Raw genomic sequence first — 15,372 nt, forward strand, 5'->3', positions numbered from 1 at the left:
TGTCAATATGTCATTCTTGAAGGTCCATTATTGAAAACAATCTTAACTCCCAAAAATGAAAGGAAAACAACAACTACAAAGTTCCTTCCTCCTCTCCCAGGGCCACCTTCCCCAGAGTTATTGGCCAAATATTCGCACTGTAGATGAACATAGTGTGTCTTTACCAGAAGAAAGGGCAGTTGTTTCCTCCTTTATGATGCTCCCTCCACAACTGAGAGGGGGGAGAAACAAGAAGGATTCTCCTGGATGGAGAAGAGAGGACCAGGTGGGTGGGGGTGTGAGCCCCTCCATTTAGTTTCCCAGGAGAAGGGGGGTATTTATACCCTGGGTGCTTCTGGAGACGCCCTCTCTCATGGCACTCAGACTGGCAACAAAGCTATTGGTCAAATATTTTTTTTTTTTTAAAGTATACTTAGTGCTTGAGAAATGTGCCAAATCTACAATCCTGCAGAACAGATTTTAAGCTCTTTGAGGCAAGGACTGCCCTTTTGTTGTATGTTTGTACATCACCTAGCAAAATGGGAGTCCTGGGGTTTCTAGGCTGTACTGCGATAATAATACACAAAACAACAATGTCTTTTCTCCGAATAACTGAAAATAGCAGTTTGTCAAAGTGTGTATGGGTACACACAAGTCAACGTCCACAAACGTTTGACTTTGATTTTTTTTTTTCCCCCCCAAAATGAGAAATTCCAGCATAAAGGACAAATCCTGGATTTTTATTTTCTGAATAGTGGGTTGTCCCCCACAGACACACACTTTGTGCTGTTTCTGAACTTATACCATTTGAAAAACAGTAATAAAATGTATGTGTGGGGGATCCTACTTACATTTTTCCAAATTTTTCCAGCTGAAAAGAAGTGAAAAAGTATGAGAAAGTGTTTAAGACCATTTTTGACACCTTCTTACTGTTCTCTAAGTAGAAAGTGGGTTTTCCTCACTTTTTTTCCTGTGTACTAACTTTTTCAAGTTGGAAAGCAGTAAGAATGTGTGAAAAAGTATGTTTTTCCACATTTCTTTAATTTTTCAAAATTTCTCTCAGGAAAAGTGAAATGTCCCATCAGGAGAAAGGTCAATTTTCCTATGAAAACTGCTACAGCACAGAAATTTCCTATTTTCTGACCAACATTACACATCATTATCAGATGGCAGTTCAGTGGCCTATGTTAAAATAACTCTAGTTCTTAATGGGCAGATGTCCATCATATTAAAAGCATTATCAGAACTAATACTAGCTGGCACTTTTGCTCACAGTCTCACCTCACTGCAGTCAGACAGGCTACTAAATGAATTCATTAAGAAGTTGAATAACTCTGTCCTTGCTAGAGGTGGATGAATGGAGGACTCTAATCTCCAGGGTTATCATTCTGGAACCAGTTAGGAGCAGTACATTCAATGCCTCTTCAGTTGTGAGGGGGGAGTCCCATCCATGCAACCAGATAGCTCTGTCTACTCCCTCTGCCTGTCTTCTTCCTTTTCGGTGATCTGCTCCTAGGAGGAGAAAAACTCCATAGCAGGGGTCTCCTCTTTGTTGAGCCTGGAAACTGCAGTGTCAGTTGGCTCTTACGTAGGTCCCACCTGAGGGCATTCTTCTTAGTCCCCCCTATTGAATGACTACACAAGTGAGGGGTGAATTGTTGTCTTAATTTTATTCAAAGAGTCGGATACTGAGAATTTTTTCAAGACTACGTAATAATCAGTTTTAAAGATCTGGAAATGGAGCTAAAATTTGATTTAAAGGAACTTTCTGACAGTCAGAGATGTTGCCATGTTCATGCACTAGTGAGAGTTACTGGTTTTCCTTAGGTAAATGCATTAATTCAGTCTTCAGATTAGCAATCAGTTTAGAAATAGTAGTTCTAGAGAGTTTAAGCCAATCAGACGTTGGCCTTCTATCACCACTACAGATGAGCAATATTCACCCAGAAAGTTTTGTCTGGCAAGTTTTATTGCTTACACTATATTTTCAACATGAAATTAGCAGAGACACTAGACAACTAGCTGATTTCTGGGAGTCATCATTCCGTACATTCATACAACACTGGCAGACACCAATGGAAAGTTCTGGTGCTGTGAAGCCCTATTTCATTTTTCATGTCTGTTATTTTGTATTTCTTTATGGTACACTGACAGATTGTCAACATGTGTTATATATAATCTATAACAACATATGGGACACTAGATTTTAAAAACACTTTTAGTATCTCATCATTGCTATCCTATGATAAAAATCCATACCATCAGCCACTGCAAAGCCAGGAGCAGTTAGCAACACTCCCAGACTGCTAGGATAAATTAGCTCTGAGTAACAATTCCTGTTCAATGTCCCATGCTAAAATCCTAATGTACAACTGTACCATCTGGATTATAACAACTCAGTTTGTTAACAAGAAGTAAAGGTGGTGTATAGGGACCTGAGCTGTCACCAGTAGTACAGTATGTTGATCATTGTGACAGCAATCTGACTTACACTGCGAGTATGTTTACAGATGATGAAGCTACTGTAGCAGAGAAAAAAGATTTTGTCTATAATATTTTCACTGATTATTACTGTTATATTTAAACACACTTCTTCCACTACATCTTCAACACACACACTCACACCCCTTTCTCCACAGACCTAGGCTTGTTATATATACGTGTGTGTGTGCGCGCGCGCACACGCACAAGCATGTACATTTTACATACACATATGCCAGTATATCACTCATAAGAAAGGTAAGGTTTCTTAGCATTGGAGTCTCACTGGAAATGGGACCTGGATTTGTAGGTATACGAAAAACAGCAAAATGCCTAGTTAGAGGAAATAGGAAGAATGACTACTAAAAAGCAACATGTGCCACAAACCATTTTGTCAGTCACAATAGTCTAATGTGCAGGCTTTAGTATTTCTACTATTCTTTTAATGTTCGAGAAAAAACACAGAATTTAAATTCAGAGGCTCTCTTCATAAAAGGCATGCAGAACTTGGGACTTCATGTAACTTGGGACTTCAACAAAAAATTGAGTGGAATGCAAGAGTACAGAATGTGCCTCACCTTTTCTCTTATAGTCATTTAAAAATGGCCCCTACACGTTCTGGCTAACAATAAAAAAATGCCACTTCAAGATATTTTCAACCAAATGACTGAAATCTACAGTAAGAATAATTCATTTTGACAGCTTATCTTTTTGCCCAGTGGGGGTCTTTAGTGAAGTGTGGCCATGAAAGCAATTTCCATGTTGATGAAGATTGAAGCCTTTATGAGTCAGTGCCAAACAAGTGAAAAAAGCAGGAGGATACCAATATCTCAGCCACACAAATATCTTCCTTTTCAAGGGAAACAAAAGTAAGCCTACATACAATGCTCATAGTACTGGGATTTTTATTTTATTTTTTTTTTTTAAAGAAAGAGAGCCACACTTGGCAGTGTTGTATATGACTGAATGTTTTAATAGAACTGTTTGTAATCCCCTATTTTCAGATGTTTATAACACAGCCATAAAAATCCATTAGATCTGAAACTTGGCATATCACTTCTCAGTCATCCCTGCGATAGATTTCTTTTAAAGTATAAGCTACAAATAATAGATTTGGCCATTTTTAAATTAAAGAGAGTAAGCAGAGCAATAGCTTCACCTCCTCCTCGTCCTCTCTCACGACATAAAACAAAAAAATAATAAAAAAAAAAAGACTCTGCATTCCAGTGATTATTTTTTTTGTCTAGCTTGAGGAAAGCAGAAATAGGTGAGGTACATCTGTAACCTACATCATGTTTGGGTTGGCAGGGTCTACTGCTTCAAAAAGAGAAGCAGATTGTAAACAGAGTTTGAATGCAGGGGTTGTTTTGTTTGCAGATGGGTTCTGAAGTACTTTGTAGTTGTGGTAATATTTGGGACAGATGGCCCTTTTAAAAACAATTTGATACACATGAAGCCTTACATTGTATTTTGCAAAAATTCATCTGATTCCTTTCCCCCAATGTTTCTCTATTACTAAATTATTTTCCTTTCTTCCATTTTACAGTGTGAAGGCCTGATTCTGATTTCACAATAATTTTTTCCCAGTGTAATTCCATTGAGTTCAGTGGAGTTATTACTTATTTACACTGGTGTAAATGAGATCATCACCACTCTGTAAACCAACGTGTTACTGTCCCAGCTGGGGACAAAAAACAAAAATAAAAACAAAAACTAAAGTCTCTGCTACACACGTCATCACATCCTTTTCTGCAGGGGTGGGTTTATTTTAAAAAAAAAAACAAAAACAGACACACAAAAACCAGAACAAATCAACTCAAACTACTATGTACTAAACACCCAAGGCCTTTCCAGTTCAGTCAGGTAGGAAGATAGATAACACACCTCTTCCCTAGGCTAGTCTTGTTTACACTAGCTTCCTCATATAACCTCATCCAGATAAGCCATATGATAGGCAGGTAACCCTTTGCATGCCAGAGCAGATTGTTACGCAGTCCATTAAACATACATCAAGGGCTATGTTCCAATGCACAGATACACATCTGATCTTTTTAAAATATAATTAAAATGGTTTTCTGTCTCTAGAACATACATACATCTTGTATGCTTTTTGAATTTCAAACTGCCTCATTTTCCTTGTTTGCACATATCTTATTTCCTTTTTCAAAATATCTGCTGTCACTTGGAAATTCTGTTGGAATGTTACAAGAAAAGAAACTGGCAAAGCATTTATTTTCTGGAAGCTGTGCAGCTCTCATACCCTGCTCTTTAAAAGCAAAATTATATAAGCACTCAGTTTCACAGCATACTATCAATTACCAGGGTGGATTGACTTAAATCAGAACAATTTAAGTTACTGATTTTAATCATGATTTAAATCACCAGGAAACCTTGATTTAAATAATTGATTTTATTAATGTTTTGAATCAGTACTTTTTAGTTATTTTCTTGAAGTCGGTTCTCATTCAGTCATGTTGTTTTGAAAATAAGTATAGGTGTACACTAAATCTGGTGAGAGTTTTTTCCTAAACAGGAGGATACACTATACCTATTGTGGCAAATTGCTGGCTCCGGTATGGTGGGTCCTGCGCTTTTCCCTCTTGTGGTGGGTCAGGGTGCTGCTTGTTACCCCTGTTTCTGGGTGTCGGTCCCGCTGGTAGGGTCCATTGAGGGGAGGTGGGGAAGGGACCAGGGTCCGCCCCCTACTCTGGGTCCCAGCCCGGGGGGCTCTATGAATAGCAGCTATGTGCTGCTGACAGTGCTTGTGGCTTCAAATCTTTCCCCTGGGCTTCTACCCCCTCTTTGGCTTCTGTACCTTTCTCCTGGCTCTTCTCTGATCCTCTGGTCAACTGCAACACTCCTCCTCCAACACTACACCAACTCTCCTCACACCCCTCTGTCTGGCTGGAGAAGGGTTTTTTTGTTTTTGTTTTTGTTTTTTAAATCAGGTCTCTGACTGAGCCTTAATTGACCTGTAATAACCCCTGCTCAGTCCACAGGGAACAAGGCTTTGATCATTCTGGGGGTTATGTATCTCCTTTCTATCACCCTCCTGCTGCCGTCTGACCCTGTTGTCTCATAATATAAACATTTATTTAAGCAATTCTATAGATCAGCTTACATTTATTCACATTCTTATTTTTTACTTTATGTTAAAAACGGTGACTGATGCTTTACTTATTTACTACATAATGATTTCTTTTTAACTTGTGATTTGTGTTGAGTTCTGTTTGGATGGAGATTCAAATTCACTTGAAAATGCATAAAAACAGCATCTTTTTTATTACAAAGAACTATCTTAAATGTGCTGGATACATAAAAAACAGTTTATGCATGTTCTGCATTTAAAATTCATTGATTTATTAAACAAATGAAACATTATCTGAAGTTAATGAACTGAACTGATTATTTCTGGTTACCATGTCCTTCAAGTTTTTCCATCTAGAGCAGCAGTTCCCAAACTGTGGGTCATGACCCCAAGTGGGGTCGCTTCACCAGCAGATGGCATAACAGCAATCCCCAGCATGCAGAGGATGCCATTTTACAAAATGGCTTCCCCCGCACAGCGTGACCTCACACACACTATATGCATGAGGTCACGTTGCACGGAGGATGTTATTTTGCTTCACAAAATGGCACCCTCCATGCAGCATGACATCTCATGCATCATGTGCGTGTTAGGTTGTGCAGGGCAGAGGATGCTATTTTGTAAAGCAAAATGGCATCCTCCTTGCAGCGTGACCTTGCATGTAGTGTGTGTGAGGTCACACTGCAGGGAGGACACAATTTTTAAATGGCAACTTCCATGCTTTCTTGGGTAGTGGGAAACACCACATCTGAAAATGGGGTCATGCAGGGAAAATGTCTGGGAACTGCTGATCTAGAAGATCTCATCTTCTCACACCTAGTTTTTATTCATATAGACTGGAAGAGGAAAACAAGCTTTCCTACTTTTTCAACTCCCAATCTGTTTCTTAACTTTGAATGAACTAGTCATTGAACTGAACTAGTTGAATAAACTGAAATGAAGATGATATTTTCTCTACACCTTCAGCAGAAACTGCTGTTGTTAAAAGCTGGCTTTGCACTTCCACGGACTCTGTTTCTAGATGCTTAGCCAGTGACTGTCACTATTTCAGTGGTTTGGCTCTCTTTAAAACTTGGCAGCAAACATCAAATTATTTTTTGTATTTTATTTAAATGATTTTAATAGATTATAATATGTTTAGTCCCTAACATATATGGTCAATTTCAAATTTAATTTTAAATCATTTTAAAAAAAATAAACCTTTGTTTAATTTAATTTTTTTTTTCCATTTTGTATCCACCCTGGCGATTGATCCAAATGCATGCAAAAAGTCACAGCGATTTCCATTAGGGGCCAAGATAGCAGTATTATGCTACATACTGCTCTCTTTCCTTATTTCATTAGCAAACAGGATGAAGGGAAAAGTTTTTAAGCAGGCAGCAGTGAGAATGAACATATATAAAGTGACTGAAAGACCTAGATTCAGATTAGACGTCGTCCTTAATTCTAAATTCATTTAGTTTGTATCAGAACCTGTGTATTCTACCAAAGCTTTTGTATTCATTACATATGCAGAGGTGAGGGGATGTGTACCCATTATCTTCCTCTGAGGAACTCAAGAGCTCTCAGGAAAGTCTCATATTACAGCGAAGTTCCAAGAGACTGCTCATCCACAGCATACTGGTCTCAAGATTCAATTTATCCACCTTGGGGATGAAATTGCTTGTTTCTGTAAGGTGCCAGCACAGTGATTTAGTTGCTTTAATTCATCTGTATTTTTCCTCTTGTGGTTTGACACTAATTGGTTCTTTTATTCAGTTTAGGAAACAGAAGTAAATCTTTATGAACTGTTCACTCTTACACTTTTCCAGTGCAATGAACTGCAATGGACAAAATCATTTGTTTCCGGAAGTAGAAGAATTCCACAGATACCATTTATTTATTTTTCATTTTCTAAAAAAATTGACTTATCTAAAACATCTAGGAACTTTGGTAAAGATTATTTACCAAATTACATTAAAATCTACTATGACCAATGTCCACATCAAAATGCTACTGAAAATTCTACCTTCCCCACCCCAACTCAAACCATCCCTCAGGAAAAGCTTGGAAAAAAAATCAATAAGGTGTGCAGTGGCCCTGAAGGCTAACACATTTTGGCTCTGTTGGCTAAAGATGGGTCTTTATTTTTCTTTTAAATTTAGTAAGTTTTGGATTTTATTTTATAGTCATCCAGTGGCAAAGTAGAAAAACAAAAACTACGTTAAAAGAGATAACATCCACTCCTCAGACTTCCCTTCAAATTTCAAAATGAAGTCTCCTTAAAAATAACTCCACTGCCAGCATGATTCTGAGTGCTATCTCCTCGGGACAGCTCTATGATTTTAAAAAGTTTGACACAAAACCAAGGTAACTGTTTCAGAGAAAAATCTGTGAAATTTAAGTGTTTGAATAAACCAAAATCAACTATATCCTCATTGTTCTGATCTTACCTTTTCCCACTACATCTCTACTAGAAATAACCTATCCAAAAAGATAATAAGGGCCACATGGGGGCTTTTAGAGACATGGAGGTTCCCCCCACCCCCCGATATCATTGCATGCTTTCAGAAACTACAGTTGTGAAGTATCTAGGTTGTTGCCAACAGTTACTCCCTTGCTTACCTGTCAATAATGGCACACATATCAATGCTGACATTGGCAAAGCTTCCAAGCTTGCCTTGCTCCACTGCATGCAAGTCCACCAGTTGATCATCCACATGAATAAGCTGCATGCATCCTTGGAATGAGGGCTGGACCAGGGAACGATCCGAGTCATTTGTTTGGGTAAGGAATCCTGTGAGATGAAGGAAGCAACAGTATCGTTAACTTCAGTGGATGACACACTTCTAAAACTCAAGACAGCACCTTTCCTGTTACCAAAGAGACAGCGTCCTGAACATAGGAAGACAGAAAACATCCAAGGGATGTGGCTGAATTAAGTCACAATTCTACTAACTCATCTGGGAACTATCCAGTAATAACTCTTACAGTGCAGGTTATGATTCCTTCCTTAATTGTTTCCACCTGGTGGAGGGCTGCCTTCAGCCTTGGACAGCTGGTCTCCCACCTGTTGCTGGGACCCAACCACCATCCCACTCTGAGGGTTAAAGGGCTAGGAAAAGCAGGAATTTTTCTCTCTGAACCAAATGTAGGAGCCCCAACCCTATTCCCCAGTTTCTTTAGGGGTACCTTCTCCCTAAATCCACTTCCAACTTGGGTTTCCCAGGGAACCAGACCCCCCTCAGGAATGAGTACCAGTACTAGATACCTGTCAGCTGCTAAACTGTCACATCTTGTACCTCCTGACTTATCCAGCCAAGTCCCTGAGCAGCAGTGAAACCCGCCCCACTCTGGCCAATCTGGCAGAAAGGCCAAAAAAAAAAAAAATTCTTCCTAATCCCCTAAATGCAATGCCAACAGCAGCCCAAAAATCCAAGTCTTATGCTAATCCCAAGAGTGGGAATCCAGGTGTAAGGGGAGTTCAAGATGGAGGAATAAGGTTTATATATCCTCCTCCAGGTGCACAGGGGGCAATGGTTTACCTGAGCCTCTCCAACCCACCCACCTATTCAGGTGATGCCTCATCTGGTCCTGACCACCCCCCTTTTCCCAACTCCCAAGGGCAGGTACACAAAGGGACCACTCTCTCCCCACCCCAACAGTCCACACAAAGCCTTTGCATTCTGAATGTAATTCTTTTTTCTATCAAAGTGGAGCCGACTTGGTAGCCTGTGATACAGCAAGAATAGATTTTAGAGGCAAAAGTTATTTTTTTTGGTATAACAATAGGATGTGGAGAAGGCAAATGCTCATGGGAGGGAAGGGGGTTATTACAGGCTAACTTCATATTTCCTAAACACACATTTTAACAGCTAGGATCAACCAAACAATACTTTATAAGACACTAGGAATGATTCAATATACTTTTGAAAAAATAAAGGTCCAGATTTTCTGCTGATGTAAAGCAGTGAAGTTCTATTTACTTACACCAACTGAGGATTTTGCCCCACTGTGGTTTCCTCCCCCCACCAATACTGCTTGATGACAGCCTCAGAAAGCCCAAGAGCAATCCAGATTAGTCCAATCAAGTTGCCATCCTCACCTCTGTTTTTTCTCCCCCACTCATGAAGAGAAATGCAACACTGGCAGAAAGTTGAATTCCACATTTTTAATATTTTTTTAAAACATTTTACATGATAAATGGTCAATTTACATTTTTTCATTAAACCCACAATGTCTGTGTAAACAACACAGTCCTACTCAAGGTCAAGAACATTGTATATATAATGCCTTTGAGGGGGGAGGGTAGTGGCTATCCTGGACTGAATTCTTATTTGCTCATTTATGGTACAAGTGCATCTCTGTTCCTCTCTAAAAAGTACTATGTGAATGCCATATCGGACATATACAGTAATATGATTTAACCTTGAAAGATACCCAGAGATCAATACTAGAAACTTTTGATCATTTTAACCCTTAACCCAGTTCTGTTCTTAGGGGAAACAGCCAACCTCTTTTCTCTGCAGAATGACCTAGAGAATAATGATGATTATTCTGTATTTATGTTTTTAATCAGGGATTTCAAGCCTCAAACATCAAAATGTGATTACTATAATTAATCCTAGTTTACAGATTATGATAACACAAGATAGACAAAATATAAGAAACTGTTCCAACGTTGCATGGCAAAACAGTGGCAGAGGTGGGAACAGAACCCAGAATGATTTATTTCTAGGCTCAAACTACCAGAACTCAACCTTGTTTCTTCACTTTGATATGTCAGTGTAATTGCTGAGGTGTTGTCCATTTTGTTCTTTATTTTGTTTATGGTCAAAATGGATATAACAAAAATAGTTGTGCTGAATAAGAGAGAGAAGTATCGTGTACAAGCCTGGTCTGCTTACAATGTTCAGATACCACCCCAGTTAAAGCCAATGGTAAATTTTCCAGTACTTAAAATGATGGGACTAATTCTTATGATTCATCATAGAATCTAGAGATAGAAAAAATGTAAGTCATCCAGTCTGTCCTTTGGCCATGCAAACTTGATACCTGTATTTTATTACCTGGTGCTTTCTCCAGCTGGGTTTGAAATATTGGATGATGTTAAGGAAAAATTTTCAACGGTTTCCTTCTAGTCCTTATTTGTTAATACTATAAAACTATCAGGAAGGTTGGCACTGGAGGGATTTGTGGGAAAGCTTGTATATGCACAGCATCCAATGCTAAAAGTGGAGGATCTATCATTTTTGACAGAAATCAAAGTAACATCACATCTGCCTATCCCCCAATCAATGCTGCCCCTCCATGGACTTCTTCCCCCTCCGGTGTCCCCTCCATCCCAGCTTCACCTCTGCTCTTTCTTCAGCCCCAGAGGTTCTTCTTCCCCCTCTCCCAGCCCTGACAGGTGGGGGCTGCTGCAGAGGAATCCCTTCTCTCCCTTTCCATGCTGGGCATTGCAGGGAGGAAGAGAAGCCATTGCTCGCAGGAAGGGAGGAGGAAGAGGAGCTTCCCTGAGCTGCTAAGCTCTTTCTGCTCCCTCATATCTCCTCCCCTCATGTGAGAAGGGCTTCAGCTACAGGGGAGTGTAGGTGGGAGAGGGGGCAGAACTCTGCCTGTTTCCTACAGCAGCTCCAATGACTTCTCTGCCCCCAGAGGCAGGGCAGTAGTGGGGGAAAAACAGCCAAATCACAGGGAGTTTTGCCCCCAGGCAGCACTAAAATGTGGCCCATCAGCAACTGTTGTGGAGTTGTAAAAAATTTCTGAGTCTTCAACCCCTTTCTCCAGGTGTTCTTTTGCACCCTGGCTACCTCTCGCTCAAACCAGTGATATTACTTCCTTGCTTTGAATACTAAATTAACTGAAGGTTAATAACAAAACGACAAACCCTGCCCTTAGCTGAATCCATCCAAGCCCACCGTTTTGGGGTATGAAGGAAAGAATTTGGTCAAAAGAAGAACGATCACCTGATGCACATTCAGTACTGATAAAAAGAGCAGATCAAATTCGGCAGTCCATAGTCACAATCCTTATTCAGGTAACGTCTCCATTGACATAGTTAGGAGTAATGACTGCACAATTAGGCCCAGCAATCTACTACAGCAGATAATATATTTTTCCAGAATCATTTAGGGACGTTTAATTTGTGTTTCCACAGAAGGAAATGCATCATTTTAAAACATTCTCAAAGTCAACCCACTCACCGCTTGATTAAAAACTGGAAAAAATGGCTAAATTATTAATAATGAAGCTATTTTTATGTCTGACTCTAATTTAACACATTATTATTATGTCTAATACAGTTAAACTTCATTTTACCATAACTCTAAAGTACAAAAAGATTTTACTACAGGAATCTTCAAAATGAACAGTCTTTTCAGACTGCCATCTGGTGGTTCTAGTAAAGCAGAAATTGTTTTCCACTCAAATTATTCATCTGTACAGACAGCCAAGGCTGTCAGAAAATGCAGGTTCTTAGCATTCCTTTCAGATTGAAAATCATTCAAATGCATATAAGCAACCAGCTTAATCAAGGTAAAACTGAAGAGAGGCAGTGACCTAAAGTCGCAGTTAGTAGGCACCCAACTGGAGTTGTACTGAGTAGTGTTTTAAAAATAAAGAGAAATGGTTAGTTTTTTAACCCCTGTTGGAGAAGGGTGGGAGTTAAATGGTTTGGATTTTCCAAACAAAACCATCTTTGGAGTAGTCCAAAAAGAGCAGCTCCATTTCAGAGCTAAAGCCTCATACTGCAGCAACTGAAAACACATGCATCACAGTAGAGTCAGTATAAATGACCGCATAAAACAAGCTCTCTTTAATCACCCATGACAATATTCTACACTCCGGCTTAATCAAATTTGGATTCTGATTTTTGCCAGAGTCCCATAAATTTGAATAGATGACGATCATAATTGTTTCACTTAGACATTGCTGCTCTCCATACTGTTTGGTATATGCACCTGTTGTTCCACATCATGTAAAATATTTGAAGCAGGCAATCTCTTTTTGTTATATATTTCTACAGTGCCTACCATAAACAGACATTGATCCTGATTGGAGCCTATAGGTGTTATTGCAATACAAATAAATAATAAGGATAATTCAGGAGAAAACTACATACAGAATTCCTCACCCAGTATTTCCACCACAGGTCTGCTCCTCCAATAACCATCTTTGTTGTGCAATTTTCACACTTTCCCTTTATATATTGAACATTCTCCTTGAACTTGCCCATAAGGCTTTAACCAACTTTTCGTTTAAATCCTGCATCAAGATCCACTTCTACCATGATGCCTACAAGAAATTGTCAGCTAGTAACAGCTTGGTAGAAGAAGAGTTGGGTATAGGTGATATTTAGAATACATTATACACAAAATATATAAGGGGCTTGGGAGAGAGTTAAAACATACAAACAGTCAGATATACATGTCTTGCACAGAAGACTTGGTTATATTCCTCTCCTCCATTCTTCATATAGTGTTTGTTGTCTTTGATTATGTGACAGAGATTTTCAAATCTGCCCAGAAGCTACAGATGCCAAAGTTCCAATAATTTTAGTGGGACTTGGGCATTTAAATCCTTTAGGCAACTTTGAAAATCCTAGTTCTTTGGGGCATGGACTGTGGATTACTACATGCCTGGAAACCACTTAGCGCATTGTAAATACTACCACAACACAAACAAAAAACTCCAATATTTTCATTTTCCAGATTTCCAGTATTAGAACATGATCTGCTTACTGATCCTGCCCACAATGTGTGTAATAAAAACTAAATCACTGACAGCAATGCTGTCACTGAGAAAGGCCAAATAACAGGCACACACATCGATTTTCTTTCTGACAATAAGAATCTATACATGTTTAGACCGCATACAAAATGAAATTTGAATATCTACTGGTTAAAAGAATGTTTAGTTATGCTCACAAATTGAAAATCTAATAGAGATCCATATTCTGACATTTTCAAGATCTTTCTGTATTTTATTTTGTCTTGCTTCCTCCCCAAGTAAACTCAGTACCTTGTTATTTTTAAAGTAAGCTTCTAACCCTTTTGGAAAAAAAAAAAAGAGATGGGCTTGTGTTGGAAAGGTCAGAGATAGAATGAGCCCAAATTTTCCCCATAGTTCAGGGGAGTCTGGATCAAGGATTTTATTCTGGCCTGTTAGAAATAAGAAGCAGCTGGAAATCTGCATCCAGATCCTGGTCTTGATTCAAATTTCCACAAAGTCTGGGGTTCAATAAAGAGAGTTTAACCTTGAGGTTAAATGTCACTTTTAGCTGATTGAAAGCTACCAGATGGAACAGATGCAATAGCACTTTAAAGATGGCAGCAAAAGTTTATTCCTCCCCCCTGCCCTTAGCCTGGTCCCCTCCATCACTTCACTGATATTCTAACTTCATAGCATAGATGAAACCATTTAAATGAGGACATTTATAAGCCAGGTAGTATATGGAACATATACTCATATTCATGGTATAGTGAGGAATAAACAAACACTTATATTTAGCATACAATTACAAATGTTTTATGTATTACTTGGTACTGAGATGTGGCCCAAGAATGAAATAAAATATTTGAAATTATACTTTGAACGTGTGAGTAGAACTCATTCTGCATTATTATGGAAAACACTTGGTTGCCCTTTGAAGTGTAATGCAAGTGCTATTTTTTTTTTTTTTTTTTTTTGTCAAAGAGACCGCCCCCCACCAAGTAGTTTTTATGAAACTCTCTCCTCCCACAAAAGCTTTTGTGATCACCATGCTATGTGTTGTTCATTTCTATATTATTTGTTTTTAATTTGTACGTTAACAACAGGTTGATTTCATGTGCAAATGGCATTTTGTCTCTATTTTTCTGGAATATATTTCTTAAATAAAAGAAATGACATCTTTTCCTCAAAAATAGTTATTGTCAGATTCAAAGCTAGACAATGCAAGGTGTTATTCTTAGTTGCACTGATTGGCTCACCTCCCCACAGAAACCACTAATCAAAACAAAGTGACCTTTCTCATATCTGCCAGTGATTTATTTTTATATATTTATTTTAACTTCCATGGCGTCTGTACACTGGTGTCTAACAAAATTTATGTAAAGACACTGCAATTCTATCAAAAGGTGGTGTTGGTTCAATGAACTCCAGAATGGTGTAATTAATTATTAATTAATTTATTATGAATGATAGGTAATGTATCTGATATATACAATTATTAAGCACAGTTAAAATGTTCCATTATACTTGTTAGTTTGTTTTTTGCATCATTAAATACAATTTTTTTCACTCTGGCTGTGTGGGTGTTCAAGAAAAAACAGTTGGAGTTATACAAGTTAATAGAAAGTAGAAAAGAAATTAGACACCAATCTCTCTTACACTGGTGCAAATCCAAACCAAATTCACTGAAATCCAATCTATTTACACTTGTGTAATTGAGATAAAAATCTGGCCTTCAGTGTGTGATGTGCTATCAAGACCAGAAACATTAAAGAAGTAGTTCTTAAAATCTACAAAACTACAAAAGTAGTTGTTAAAACCAGGCCACAGCCAGTCACCAAGACAGAGACTTCCCATTGTGAAGGGTTAGCCATCACAGACACAAAGGATCAGCCACTTAATCCTTGGACTTGAATAATAGAATCATGGGGTTAGAAGGGACAGCAAGGGTTATCTAGTCTAACCCCCTGCCAAGATGCAGAATTTGTTGTATCAAAACCATCCAAGGCAGATGGCTAGCCTTTTGAAAACCTCTAGTGTAGGAGCTTCCACAACCTCCCGAGACAGTCTGTTCCAGTGTCCTACTGTTCTGACAGTGAGAAAGCTTTCCTGAGATTTAATCTAAATCTGCT

The 15,372-nt window shown here is 38.6% G+C and overlaps 1 protein-coding gene across 3 annotated transcripts in view; it reads right to left on the reverse strand.

The window, feature by feature from the left end:
• LOC137154613 (contactin-associated protein-like 2) overlaps positions 1–15,372 on the reverse strand; it is a 309,210-nt gene that overhangs the window by 152,190 nt on the left and 141,648 nt on the right. For all 3 annotated transcript variants that reach the window (XM_067550350.1, XM_067550348.1, XM_067550349.1), the window contains exon 3: positions 8,153–8,324. In XM_067550350.1, the coding sequence (XP_067406451.1) occupies positions 8,153–8,262 (110 nt within the window). In that variant the 5' untranslated portion in view covers positions 8,263–8,324. The remainder of the gene's footprint in view (positions 1–8,152; positions 8,325–15,372) is intronic.

This window comes from Emydura macquarii, unplaced genomic scaffold (genome assembly GCF_026122565.2).
Source record: "Emydura macquarii macquarii isolate MOO-44397 ecotype Brisbane River unplaced genomic scaffold, CSIRO-AGI_Emac_v2 contig_1263, whole genome shotgun sequence".
In the NCBI taxonomy this organism is placed as follows: domain Eukaryota; kingdom Metazoa; phylum Chordata; order Testudines; family Chelidae; genus Emydura; species Emydura macquarii.